Raw genomic sequence first — 12,632 nt, 5'->3', positions numbered from 1 at the left:
TAATTTTAGATTTTATTTTAGGAGAAATATATGAAGGTGAAAGAGTCCATGCTGACTTCAGAGAGTGTGGTAAATGTGTGGTAAATGGGAATCAGAGACATACTAACGTGATCTTCCTTTCTTTATGCTAAATTGAACCTACAAGGCTCATTCTAAAATTACATAAATTGTAAAAGAGAACCAAGCATATTTTCCTGGTTTTTAAACTATTAGTCTTTCCCAAGAGGGTATCTAATGTAGCAAAATCATTCTAGAAATGCAGTAATCTCTGAATAATTTAAAATATATATCACATGAAGTGCAGTAGAGAAGCACATGATGTGTATGAGAAGGCAAAAACATAACAAATATAAATTTCAAAGAAGAATAAGAGTAAAAAGAAAGCATGAGGAGAATGTGAGAAAGAAAAAAAAAGGTACTCATGTGAAGAGAGTGAGAGAGAGGTGGAAAACCAGACTGTTCTGATATTATTCTTTTGATGTTAGGAGAAAGCAATCACTTCCATGTTGAGTGGACCCTTTGTGGTATATTTCTAGCACATGGAATAGAATCATACAGGATAGACAAGTTCAGTTGGCTCATGACTGGTACTACTAAAAGGAACATCCAACTCATCTAAATGAAATGACAGTTTCATTTGAGTAGTGAGTTGACTTTTATTCTTAGAATCTAATTACAGGAATATCCTTGGATAATGTTAAGAAAATATCCATTACTTGGAACAGGCTTTAGTTGCAATTAGCTGTAAGTGTATTATTTTATCCTGTATAGATCTTGATAATTTAAAATTCTTAAAGCTAAAACAAAACTCACAACTTCAAAAGAACATTCCTAAAGTAATTTCTATAAACTATTTTAAGTTAATTTCTATTTATTTACTATTTAATCTATTTTCATGAGGCTTCTTGTGTTTCTATATAAGTACAAAAATAAAGTTAATCCATAATCAAACATGTCCACCTTGTGTTTTGCCACAATTAAATGACTATCAAATCTAAAGTATGCTGTATTAAATACAATTCATTATTATTGTCACTGTTTACATGTTTCACAGCACTGGGATCCAGACACCAACCAGACCTTGTGCCAAGTACTCCATCTCTGTTTGAAGCGACTTCCTTAGCAACAACAATTTCTTCTTCTTCTCTGTATGTCAATGAACAATACCCACACGATGGGACTACATTTTATTCAAACAGGTAATAATTAGCTTTCAAGTAAATGACCTAATTAGTCATCAAACAGTGTTACCATGGTGATATCATGCCTAGGACAGTTTGATCAAAAGGCCATTTTATCCCAATTTTCTCTTCTCAGAAGTAAAAGTTGGAAAGATTGTCATATTCTGTTGTCATAGATCTGAAGAATTCATCAGTAGAAACAAAGCACATGTTTCTCTTTTATGATAGCTCTTTTAGATTAATAATGTAGCTATGTGAAGGGAGTCAAGTCTTTGATCTGTAATTTTCTGAAAACAGATTTTTTTCTAAACAAGCAATTCATTAATATTATATGGCCCATTCCTAAGTTATTTTAATATTCATGTCAATTATCTAAATGATTTTCATAAGCTTATAACATGGTTATCATATTTTCCATGACTTGTTAGAATTAACTAAGTTAAAGTATACAGTATAGCTATTTATTTTATACCTTTTTGGAGAGCATTTTGAGATTTCACTTTGCTTTGCTGAGCTACGTAAGAATTAAAGTTTTGAGGGAAGCTACATGGTGCATAGAGCACTGGCCTTGAAGTCAGGAAAACCTGAGTTCAAATACTGCTTTGCATACTTAATGCATTTTATTTGTATGATCCTGGGCAAGTCAATTAACTCCAATTGCTTCAAAAAAAAAAAAAAAAAAAGGAGAGAGTTTTATTTTTGTTTTTATAATGATCATAAAAATAACAGGCTCTTCAATGTTCCATGTACAATTTGGATAATATTGCTCTAAGATCTTAAATAATTTATTTCTTTAGAACTGCAAAAGGTATTTGCTTAGGTTAGTCTCTCAAGATTAGAGAAATTTGAAATGATATACATAGTATTCAGCTGTGCTTCAACTCTCTTAATTTAGTAGGCAAAATTAGAAGCAGCTAAGTGGCATTCTAGACCAAGAATCAGGAAGGCCCAAGATCAAATTCAACTTCGGACAATTATTAGCTGAGTTAGTTTGGTCAAGTCACTTAATCTCTGTTTGCTTCATGTTCTTCAAATGTTTTAAAAAAAAAAAAAAAAAAAAAAAAAAAAAAAAAAGCAAAAACAGCCTCCCAAAGTAGTTGTTGTAATTATCAAATGAGATCATATTTGTAAATCACTTAGAATATTGCCTGGCACAAAGCAGCTGCTAAAAAATGTTTATTCCCACCCCTCTCACCCCTAGCTAAATTGAAATGTCCCTAATACATTATGCTACATGGACAAAAATTGGTTTACACAGAAATTTTTGTATTTCAAAAAATGGTGTATCCTTATATCAATGAAATCACAATCCCTCCATATAATGGTACTTTTCAAGTTAAAGGCAAATATATAAGTGAGGATTAATAGAAGGCTTAAAGGCTATACTTTTGTTGTTGTTTGGTCTATTTTCAGTCATGTCCAACTCTTCCTGACCCCATTTGGAGTTTTCTTGGCAAAGATACTAAAATGGTTTGCCATTTCCTTCTCTCATTCCAAGGCAAACAGAGTTATATGACTTGGCCAGGACTTGACCCAACTAGTAAGTGTCTTAAATCTGATTTGAACTCAGGAAATTGAGTCTTCCTGACTCCAGGTCTGGTATTTTATCCCCTGCTCCACCTAGCTGCCCTAAGTGTGTACTGATACCGCCAAAATATCAAAAATAAAAGTGATCAGTATTCAACATACCCTGTCTTCTAGAGACTCCAGTTATTGTGATTTGCTTGTGACTGGGCTTGCTCTACCCAAGTCAATCAATAAGCATTTATTAAGTACCTGTTATGTACTAGACACTGTGCTAAGCCTCAAAGATACAAAGAAAGGTAAAAGACATCCTGTGTTCTCAAGGAGCTCAGTCTAATATCAGTACAATTCTATAAACATTCAGGACTTTGTGGACACAATGTTCTTCTTTTCATCCTCTGAAGTTTGAATTCTGTGTTTTTCAAAGTGACAATGTAACTATTCTGGTTTTATTTGTAAGATAGGGGTTCTGTAGTAAATGACCTCTAGGACCTAGAGTTTTTAAATTATTTTTTAAATCTTGCTATATAGAAAATCCACATATGCAGGTGGAAGCAAAATTCCCAGAACTTCAAATCTTTTGTTATAAGGGATTCTTTTCAGCTTCCTAAGAGGTAGGAATTCTATCTTCTTCATCTTTATAACTTCTCTCCCCTTCATAATCACTTGTGAGACTATTTTGCATGTAGCAAGAATTTTTAAAATAGCTTATTGAGTTTAATTAAATCAAATATTGATGAAAATAATTGAACTTTTGGTTAAGATGTGTGAATCTTTTGTTATTTAGGAATCTCTACAGTAATGGTATTTATTATAATTATTATTATTATAATCATTTTAAGAAAAAAAAATCATTTATAACTCTGCTTTCTAGAATTTTTCATAGGAATAAGAATTGTATTTTGTCAAAAGCTTTTTCTATATCTAATTTTTGAAGGTTTTAATTATTGATATGATTGATTATGCTTATAATTTTTCTAATATCAAACTATCCCTCATTCCTCGTAGAAATCACACCTAGTCATGATATATAATCTTCTTGATATGTTGCTATAATCATGCTAGAATTTTAATTGTAATTTTAACATTAATAGTCATTAGAGAAATTGGTCTATAATTTTCTTTCTGTTTTTGCTCTCCCTGTTTTAGGTATTAAAACCACATTTGTTTCATAAAAGAAATTTGGAAGAATTAGATGTAACACTGTCAATAGTGAGATCAATTGTAAAGTTGACTATTGGTCCATTCATTTTTTTCATGTAGAAATAAAAACTATTTCTAAAATATTGGGAATTGGAAAGTAAGAGGAGAATAAAGTATGATTCTTTGGGAAGGTAGCATAGCATAGTATTTAAAAAAATGAAAGTTGAAGTTAGGCGCTCCAAGTTTCAAGTTCAGCCCTAGCATTTACCAAGTCTTATGATCTTAGAGCAGTTGACCTCTTTTTGCATCCTCAGTTTTTTTCTTCTATAAATTCATATTGCCAATGTCAAGGGTTATTATGAAGCAAATGCTTTATATATCATTTATCACATCCTGTAATCTAGAAAGAATACTAATTTTGGAGTCAGAGGATCTGAGCTCAAACTTTAGTTCCATAACTTAATACCTTTTTGACCTTGGTCAAGTCATATTTCTAAAATGAGGAGATTGGGCTAGTTGACTAAGGTCCTACTTCTAAAGTTATGGTCTACAATCTCAATCTTTAAACTACTTTTGAAGTTTAATTTGGCCCTTCTCCCTACATTTTTACTATTTTCCCTATAAAGCAAAGTCTGGAAAAGAAAGAAAACAACAGCCTTTTAATTGTCTTTTTTTAAACTGGCAGTGTTAATATCTATTAATATCCAATAACAGAGAGGGAAAACTTCCAACATTCTATCATTTATCCTTCAATATTTTTCCCTTCATCAGCAAGGCAGATTTTTGCATTGCCTATATTGGGGTACCAAGAGTTCTAATAGCCATCATCCCAATAAACATGTCTTGGCCACATCTTGTGAACATGAAAAATCAATTAATCTATAAGATTTTAAGTGCCTACTTTGAATCTGGCACTTTACCAAGCACTAGGGATATGAAGAGAAAGAATAAAATAATCCCTACCTTTAAGGACCTCAAACCCTAAAGAAGGAGACAAGTTATATAACAAGTTATATAACAAGTTTAAATAAAAACATCTATAACAAGTTATATAACAAGTTTAAATATAAACAAGTTTTTTTGAGTTGTTTTTTGTTTGTTTTTTGCTCAGGTAATTGGGGTTAAGTAACTTGCCTAGGGTCACACAGCTAAGGCGTGTTAAGTGTCTGAGGCTAGATTTAAACTCAGTCCTCCTGATTATAAGGCTCTTGCTCTATCCATTGCACCATCTAACTGTCCCTATCAGCTAGTTTTTTTAAAAAGAGAATGCAAACATCAAGAATAGGGTAGAGGAGGCGTGGAGGATACAAAGAAAGGCTTTCATGGTGAAGAAAGAGAAGGATTTTATGAAACAAATGGAAGAAATGCAATTGAGACATGGTCATTACCATGGGAGATGGAGTGCTATGTGTGAGGAATAAAGGAAATACCATTTTGGCTGGATTATAAAATGAGAGACAGCAAGTAATGCATAAAGAGTCTATAAAGTCAGGTCTGATCCAGGCAGTGGAGAACTTAGAAAGCTAAAGAGAGTAATTAATATGTTCTCCAGAGCTAACTGGCACTGCTGGAGTGCAATGAGTAGATGACTAAATTTTTGGTCAAGAAAAGAAAACATATCTTAAATTTTCTCTTGCTTCTAAATTCCAATGTTCTAAGCCTTGTTGATGAGTGTCATAGAGAATTTTTTCCCTAATTTGAATTTTGTAAGAGTTTTGCCCAGTGTTCAAATCATTATTTGTTATTTAATGAAAAAAAGATGATACTTATTTCTCAAACCTGTTGAGAAAGAGGAAAGAATAAAGGGTAGATTTAACAAATACTTAACACATCTTTAGTAAATGCCTTCAAGTAAAAATTTGCATGGAAGTTGAATCATGACCATGATGGGCACTGATTCAGATATTTTTGCCCTTTGTTTTCAAAGTCACTGGAATACAAATCCTTTCCAAGTTCCATGCTTTTAGATTTTATGGGTACAGTTTTCAGAATGATTCCAGACAAAATGGACCCATGTAAAATTTAACAGTAAATAATAATAATAGTAGTTAATATTTACATAGCACTTAGAGTGTACCAGCTACTGTGTCAAGTGCTTTAACTCATTTAATTAACTCATTAACTCATTTAATTAACTCATTAACTCCTTTGCTGCTCCTAACAACCCTGGGAGGAAGGTGCTATTTTTATCCCATTTTACAAATGAGGAAATTGAGATAAATAGAGGTTAAGTGACTTACCCAGGACCACACAACTAGTAAATATCTAAGGCCAGATTTAAACTTAGGTCTTCTTGACTCCAAGCCTGGCGCCCACCCACTATGGGACTACATAGTTGACCCATAAATAGAGCTTTATGAAATATTAGACTAGTAGATTTAAACAGATAACAGATTTATATCAGATGTACTCCATTAGGCCCTAAGATCAATGGTTAAGGCACTTAATAATCAGAATGAGGTAAATATCATTTATTCTCTTTGATTAAAACTAATATTCAATAAAGTAACAAATCTCTCATGCCTAGATCACATCATACCTACAATAAAATTTTTGACTTCAGAAATGTGATATCTCCATATTATCTTCTCCAGAAACTATCTTGATGTATCTTGTTATATATTTGTTTCTTCTAGAGCAAAGTATGATTTAAGTGATACTTTTAATGTAGTTTAAGAGGTAGCCTAGGAATTATTATATCATATTATTATATTATATTATAATTCTATCATATCATTATTATATCATAAGTCTAGACAATGTTGCAATTGTACATTTTTGATTTTTCAATTCTGATTTTTTTCATTCTAAATCATCCCATGCAATTCCATATTCTTAGGAAGTGTGGAATGTCATAAAAACATGGAATCAGGAACACTTCGATTCAAAGCTCACCTCTGACAATAGCTGTGTGACCCTAAGCAAATTAGTTAATTTGCTTTAGTGTCTTTTTCTGTAAAACTGAAAATAATAATACCTTGTCAACACTTCCCTCAGAGTGTTGTTTCTGAGGAACAAATGCAATAACATACATAAAGCACCCTGGAGACTTTGAAACACTATTACAGTTTCTGTTATTATTACTTCCTTGTTTTTCTGAATTCTCTACATTTGTCATTCCTTATTGTACAATTATATTCCATTTCAGTCATGTACCAACATTTGTTTATTCTAAATCATTGGACACATTTTTGTTTTAACTCTTTGTTATTACAAATAAAGCTGCCATTAATATATTAATATCCTGGTTGAGATAGGGTTAAGAGAACAAAGTTTCACAGATATCCTGAATAATCATGTTTCCCTTTGCAACAGTCAGATGGTAAGAAAAACACTTGTTAGATTTAGAGAAACAGAAAGGAAAAAAATTCTCTGAATTACAAAATAAAATATCTAACAAAAATTTTCTCCAAATTTATAGGTAGTCAAATATCACTTGTCTTTCTTGTCAATGACATCATTGGGGGTTGAATCTAGGATGAGGACAAAGTATAGTAGAGTAACTTTTTAAACATAATTCTTTTGAGTTTTAGTCATGAATATTTGTTCAGTCTTTCTTTTTACATGTGATTTTGAATAAGATTTCTGTAGCTGTAATCATGTTATAAGACTTAGGGATTTTTTTTTTCCCATTAAACAAGTGAATCAATGCAATAATAGGCACTGATGCAGTACATCAGCAAATATATAGTTCTCTCTCACACAAAATTGCTTATAAGATTAATTCATTGTCATCAGAGCAATCAATTAAGAATTTATATAGGACAGTGGAGCATCTAATAAAATTGCCAGATATCATGTGGTTTCTCAAAGTCAATATTCCCTGCCTGGTTCAATATGACCCGTTTTAAGGACATTAGAAAGCTGTCAGAATATAACTAATTATTCAGAAAAACTGGAAAATGACTATATTTCATCTACCCCAAAAAAGTATTAAATTTTAAATCTCAGCTTCCTAAGTAGACTGTAAATACTGGCCTATTTATCCATAGAAAATTTTTGTTGGTTATTTTATTTTTGATTCACAGAATCTTTCCATTTCTGCTTTTCCAATTAAAATAACAAAGTGCTTTTCATGCAGTTTAATTAACCATTGGAAATGGGAAATTGTTTATTAAGAATATCTGTGAAACTCTGGTTTCTTACTCCATGTCAACCAGGCTCAAAGATCACGGACAACTATAGTTTCACTAGGTTCAGTTGCTTCCTGTACATAACTATGCAAGTACATGATTCTGACACCTTATATAAAGAGATAAGGAATCAAGCCATCTTTGTGCTACAATCAATCTGCTACTGTGTCTTTTTGCTGGTGCCATATCTGATTCACCTGAACTTAAATTCTGGGACCTTGATGCCGTGTTTTTCTTATTAACTTTATTTATAGTTATTGATATTCTCTTAGGGACACTTTCTATGGAAAAAAATATTGACATAAAAACATAAAACAAAATATATGTCAAAGAATAAGACTGACAAGTTGGGAAGGAAGAATCAGAAAGAAAAATGCCTAGTCAAATTTTGAGACGTATTTTTTTAAAAATTTAACCATTTTCTAAAATTTCTCAAAAATTTTTGGCTTATCATATAAACTTTCTTTCCAGAGCAGGAGTATGCAGAATAAGCAACAACATTTGTGCTATAATTTTAGAGGCCCCAAATAATTAGTTAATGCCTGAAATTCTACCTTTAGGGCCTAATCTTTTTTGCTCAAGGTTTTGTTTCTTGTTGAAATGCAAAAGCTACTGTAAAAAGTCCCTCTCTTTTTTTTTCTTTCCTAAGGCAATTGGAGTTAAGTGATTTGCCCAGGGTCACACAACTAGGAACTGTTAAGCATCTGAGGCCAGATTTGAAGTCTGGTCCTCTTGACTTCAGGGCTGGTACTCTATCTACTGTGTCACCTAGCTACTCCAAGTCCCTCTTTTAAATCACTAAATTACTTTTGGTGTCATCTTTAAGGAATCCTGTTGTCAGTCTTAAGATAAGAAATCTCTCCAATTGGCACAAATCAAGAAATATACAATAAACATCTTTGAATGAGATCACAGACCCATTGAAGTAGCATCTCTCATAAATGTCTTATCCAGATCTGATACTAGCCTTAAATTTCTAAAAAAAAATTATTTCTCTGTTTTCTTGTCACATGCTCAAGAAATTGTCATTTCTTGCTCATATATTGCCCCTTTATACATAAGTGTCCCGTAAATACTTATTAATCAACTAAATACAACAGTTGTCACTTTCAGAAATGATAATGAAGCAATTCCAAAAGACTAATTGAAGTTTACAGAGAAACAGGTATAAAAAATTAAAGATATCTATTTGTTGCTTCTCCTTTCTCATCTTGTTCATAATATTCATCAGAACCTCTCATTTTTCCAGCACACAGTTATGATCCACGTTAAAATTTTTTTAGATGGTTCAATGGACAGAGCAATCTGGACCTCAAATCCTAAATTCAGATACAGTTCAGATGTATCTGAGTATTTAACTAACTCCATGATCCTATTCAAGTTACTTAACCTCTGTCTGCCTTAGTTTTCTCATCCATAAAATGGGGATAATAATAGTATTTACCTCCCAAGGTTGTGAGAATAATATTTATAAAATATTTTGCAAACTTTATAGCATTGTATAAATACTAGCAATTGTTATGTATGGGAGTTGCAGATTCTTCTGAATTTCTCTGGATTATAATTTGATGTGAGGTGTGGATCTATAAAGGAAAAAAAAGATCTGGTCAACAGTTGTTTCAAAAATTCATCTTGCTTTTCAGATGTAGCTACATTTATGCATTAAATTAACTACTCTGAATTAGAGACAATAAAATTGAACTCTTAGTAACATTTAAGTTCCAAATAATAAATCTTTATTGGATGAAGCTCCTATTTATTCACTATTAAGCATTAATTATACCACAGACACAGCCCATTTTTGATGTATGGCACCTAGCTCTCTAATCATTGTATCATCAAACCTGCAGATAACAAGAGAAATTGTTTTTTTCACTTGTATTGCTGACTGAAAGTGAAACTGTTATTGAGAAGCAGATTGATATGGTAGAAAGAGCACTAGTGGACCCAATAGATTTGGGTTTGAATCCCAATTCAAATACTAGCTATCTAACTTTGAACAATTTGAAAAATGTATTTTGATCCTCATTTTCCTTATCTGTAAAATGCCATAGCAATATTTACACAACAGTCACCTTATCTGGCTATTCTGAGGAATAAACAGTTTTATGAATTATAAGCCCTATGCAAATCTGTGAGGTTTATTTATACTGTTGCCTGGAGGAATCTTTAGATTTTAATGATATTCATTTTCTGATAATGTTTGTGTTTTACTTTAAAATTCCTTTTTAATAGGTATTGTTAAATGATTAAGTAATATGATTTTATTTTATATATGTATATATATTACATATATAATTTATGATTACTACTAAAATATGCAAAATTTTTCATATTGCTTGAGTATACACAGATATTTTAGAATCATAAAAAGTAAATGATTACAGGTGATATTTGGGTACACAAACATAAGAGTACATCAACTATGCAAAATCTAGCATAAAATTTAGTCTCTAAATTGAACTGTAGGTGTCAAATAAGAGTCCTTTCTTTCCCCTGTGAAATTTATAAATATTCTAGAATCACAAAGATGCTCTAAAAATGCTTCATTTGGAAGCTTCATTTGTGAATAAAATGTCAATGTATTCTTTTCCAGTCAAGAATTGTCAACATGATTCACACATAAAGTCATCCAGCAATTCTATATTTAGTATTAAATAGAATCCACCTTAACTTTGTAGCCACACTAAAATCAGAAAATTAGACAAGGGCATGAAATTCTTTATTGCCTAGGGAAATCTAATTATTCTGCCTTATGCAATAAAAGTGGAGATTAAAGAGAACGGGCTGCTTTCTGATTGAAAGATTTCAATTCTTTGAACTTTCAATAATACTGATTCTGCTGTAATACCCTTCAGCAGGTCCTTTACCTCAAGATAAGAGTTAGTGATGTGATTCTAGTGGTAGAGAATTGGGGTGTGAGAATCCCCTCTGGTTGGCACATGTCCAATGTGAAAGAATTCACAAATCCAAAATCTGCATTGGCAAGAAAAGGGATTTTTATTGGTAATGAGAAGTCAGCTTTGCTAGAAAGACAGACTTCTTAATGGCAAAAGGTCCTATCAGAGAAAATGGCAAAGGTTAACACTGAGAAGAGAGTATCTTCACAGTGGGCAAGAGTCCTGGAAGGCAGCTGTGCCAAGAAAAAAGCTTCTTGGCAAAGCATTATCCTACTTCAGATTTCTGCAGAGATTTTGGAGTTCAAAATTGTCTTTTTATAAGAATCTGAGGGTGGGGCTTCTATTTAATGCCCCAAGACTGAGATTTCCAGTTGAAAAGAGAGTACTTACCTTGGAGTTTCAAGCCACTCAATAGGAATATCAGGCCCAGATCTCCAGCTGAATGAGACCACTTAAGTTCAAGCTACTGGGAGTGGTCCTGGGCTAATCTTCAACTCAATAGAAGCTACAGCTAGTCACAGCCAAGATTTCCAACAGAATGAAACCTCTTAACTGCCCTGAAAGGTGAGTCTCTTTCAGAAGAGAGTTTCACAGTTCACCCCCATTGCTTCCCTGCAAAAGTCAAGGGGGACAGTTTCAGTGTTCACCCCCATCATTTCAAAACCAAAGGAGAACTTAAAACAGCAAACCGAGTATAGGAGCAAGGGTATGATAACTAAAAAATAGAGGCATATGTTCGAGCAGCTTAGTGATGTTATAGATAGAGTGCAGCCTCTGGAATTAAAAAGACTCCTCTTCCTGAGTTCAAATCTGTGCTCATTCACTAAGTGTATGAGTCTGGACAAGTCATTTAACTTTATTTGCCTCAGTTTCCTCATCTATAAAATGAAGCTAGTGAAGGAAATGGCAAACCACTCCAGTATCTCTGCCAAGAAAATTGAAAATGAGATCACTAAGAGTCAAACATGACTGAAACAATTAAACAACAACCTAAAGAACAGATAGCCTTTATTTTATTGTGCTAAGCCTGTCCAAGAATGGTCTCACCAAGCCTTTATATGGATCTAAGCACCACCCAAACTAATTTCAAAATTTCTTGGCTCTTCACAAATCCCATTAAGATTTCACTAGATCTATATTACAAAATTTTCATTTAATTTCATTTAAACTTAATTTTAATAAATAAAGATGTGTTAGTTTAAACACCATGGGAAAGAGATCTTTGCTTCCTTCTGAATTTTTAGTTTTTTCCTTTTATTGTAACTCACCATATCAAAATTGTCAGTGATCTTGCTACACCATGTCATTGTTATTGATGTGAAAACATTAACTCAGAAATTTTTGGCACAGTTATTATTTAGAGCAATAAAATGCTTTGATAGAGCTAAATTCATATTAATCTCAATATTGACTTAAATGTAACAATAAATCATGTATAATCTTTATTTTTGACAAATTGAAAACTATAACCTTTACAAGTGAAACAAGTTTTACAATTCTAATTGTCAACCTAAGTATGAAACAAATAAACAAATACACACACATATATACACATACACACACACATACACACATATGTTTTCTTATATTAGTCAGAAACATTTCAATATGTAGTATCCAGAAATTTCTTCTAAACTACTACTTTAAGAAAATAGATATACAACCTTTTATTTTTTTTAATAAAGACTTTGGGAATCTATTCAGTCATATGTAATAATTTTAATAGCTTAAAACTATTTATTTAGTTTATA

At 32.0% G+C, this 12,632-nt stretch overlaps 1 protein-coding gene across 1 annotated transcript in view; it reads left to right on the top strand.

Annotated features, from left to right (window-relative positions):
* PIP5K1B (phosphatidylinositol-4-phosphate 5-kinase type 1 beta) overlaps positions 1-12,632 on the top strand; it is a 338,341-nt gene that overhangs the window by 272,738 nt on the left and 52,971 nt on the right. The window contains exon 13 of the mRNA XM_074280732.1: positions 1,055-1,199. Within this exon, the coding sequence (XP_074136833.1) occupies positions 1,055-1,199 (145 nt within the window). The remainder of the gene's footprint in view (positions 1-1,054; positions 1,200-12,632) is intronic.

The sequence above is a fragment of the Sminthopsis crassicaudata genome, chromosome 1 (genome assembly GCF_048593235.1).
Source record: "Sminthopsis crassicaudata isolate SCR6 chromosome 1, ASM4859323v1, whole genome shotgun sequence".
In the NCBI taxonomy this organism is placed as follows: Eukaryota; Metazoa; Chordata; class Mammalia; order Dasyuromorphia; family Dasyuridae; genus Sminthopsis; species Sminthopsis crassicaudata.
This window is presented reverse-complemented; position numbering and strand designations above follow the sequence as displayed.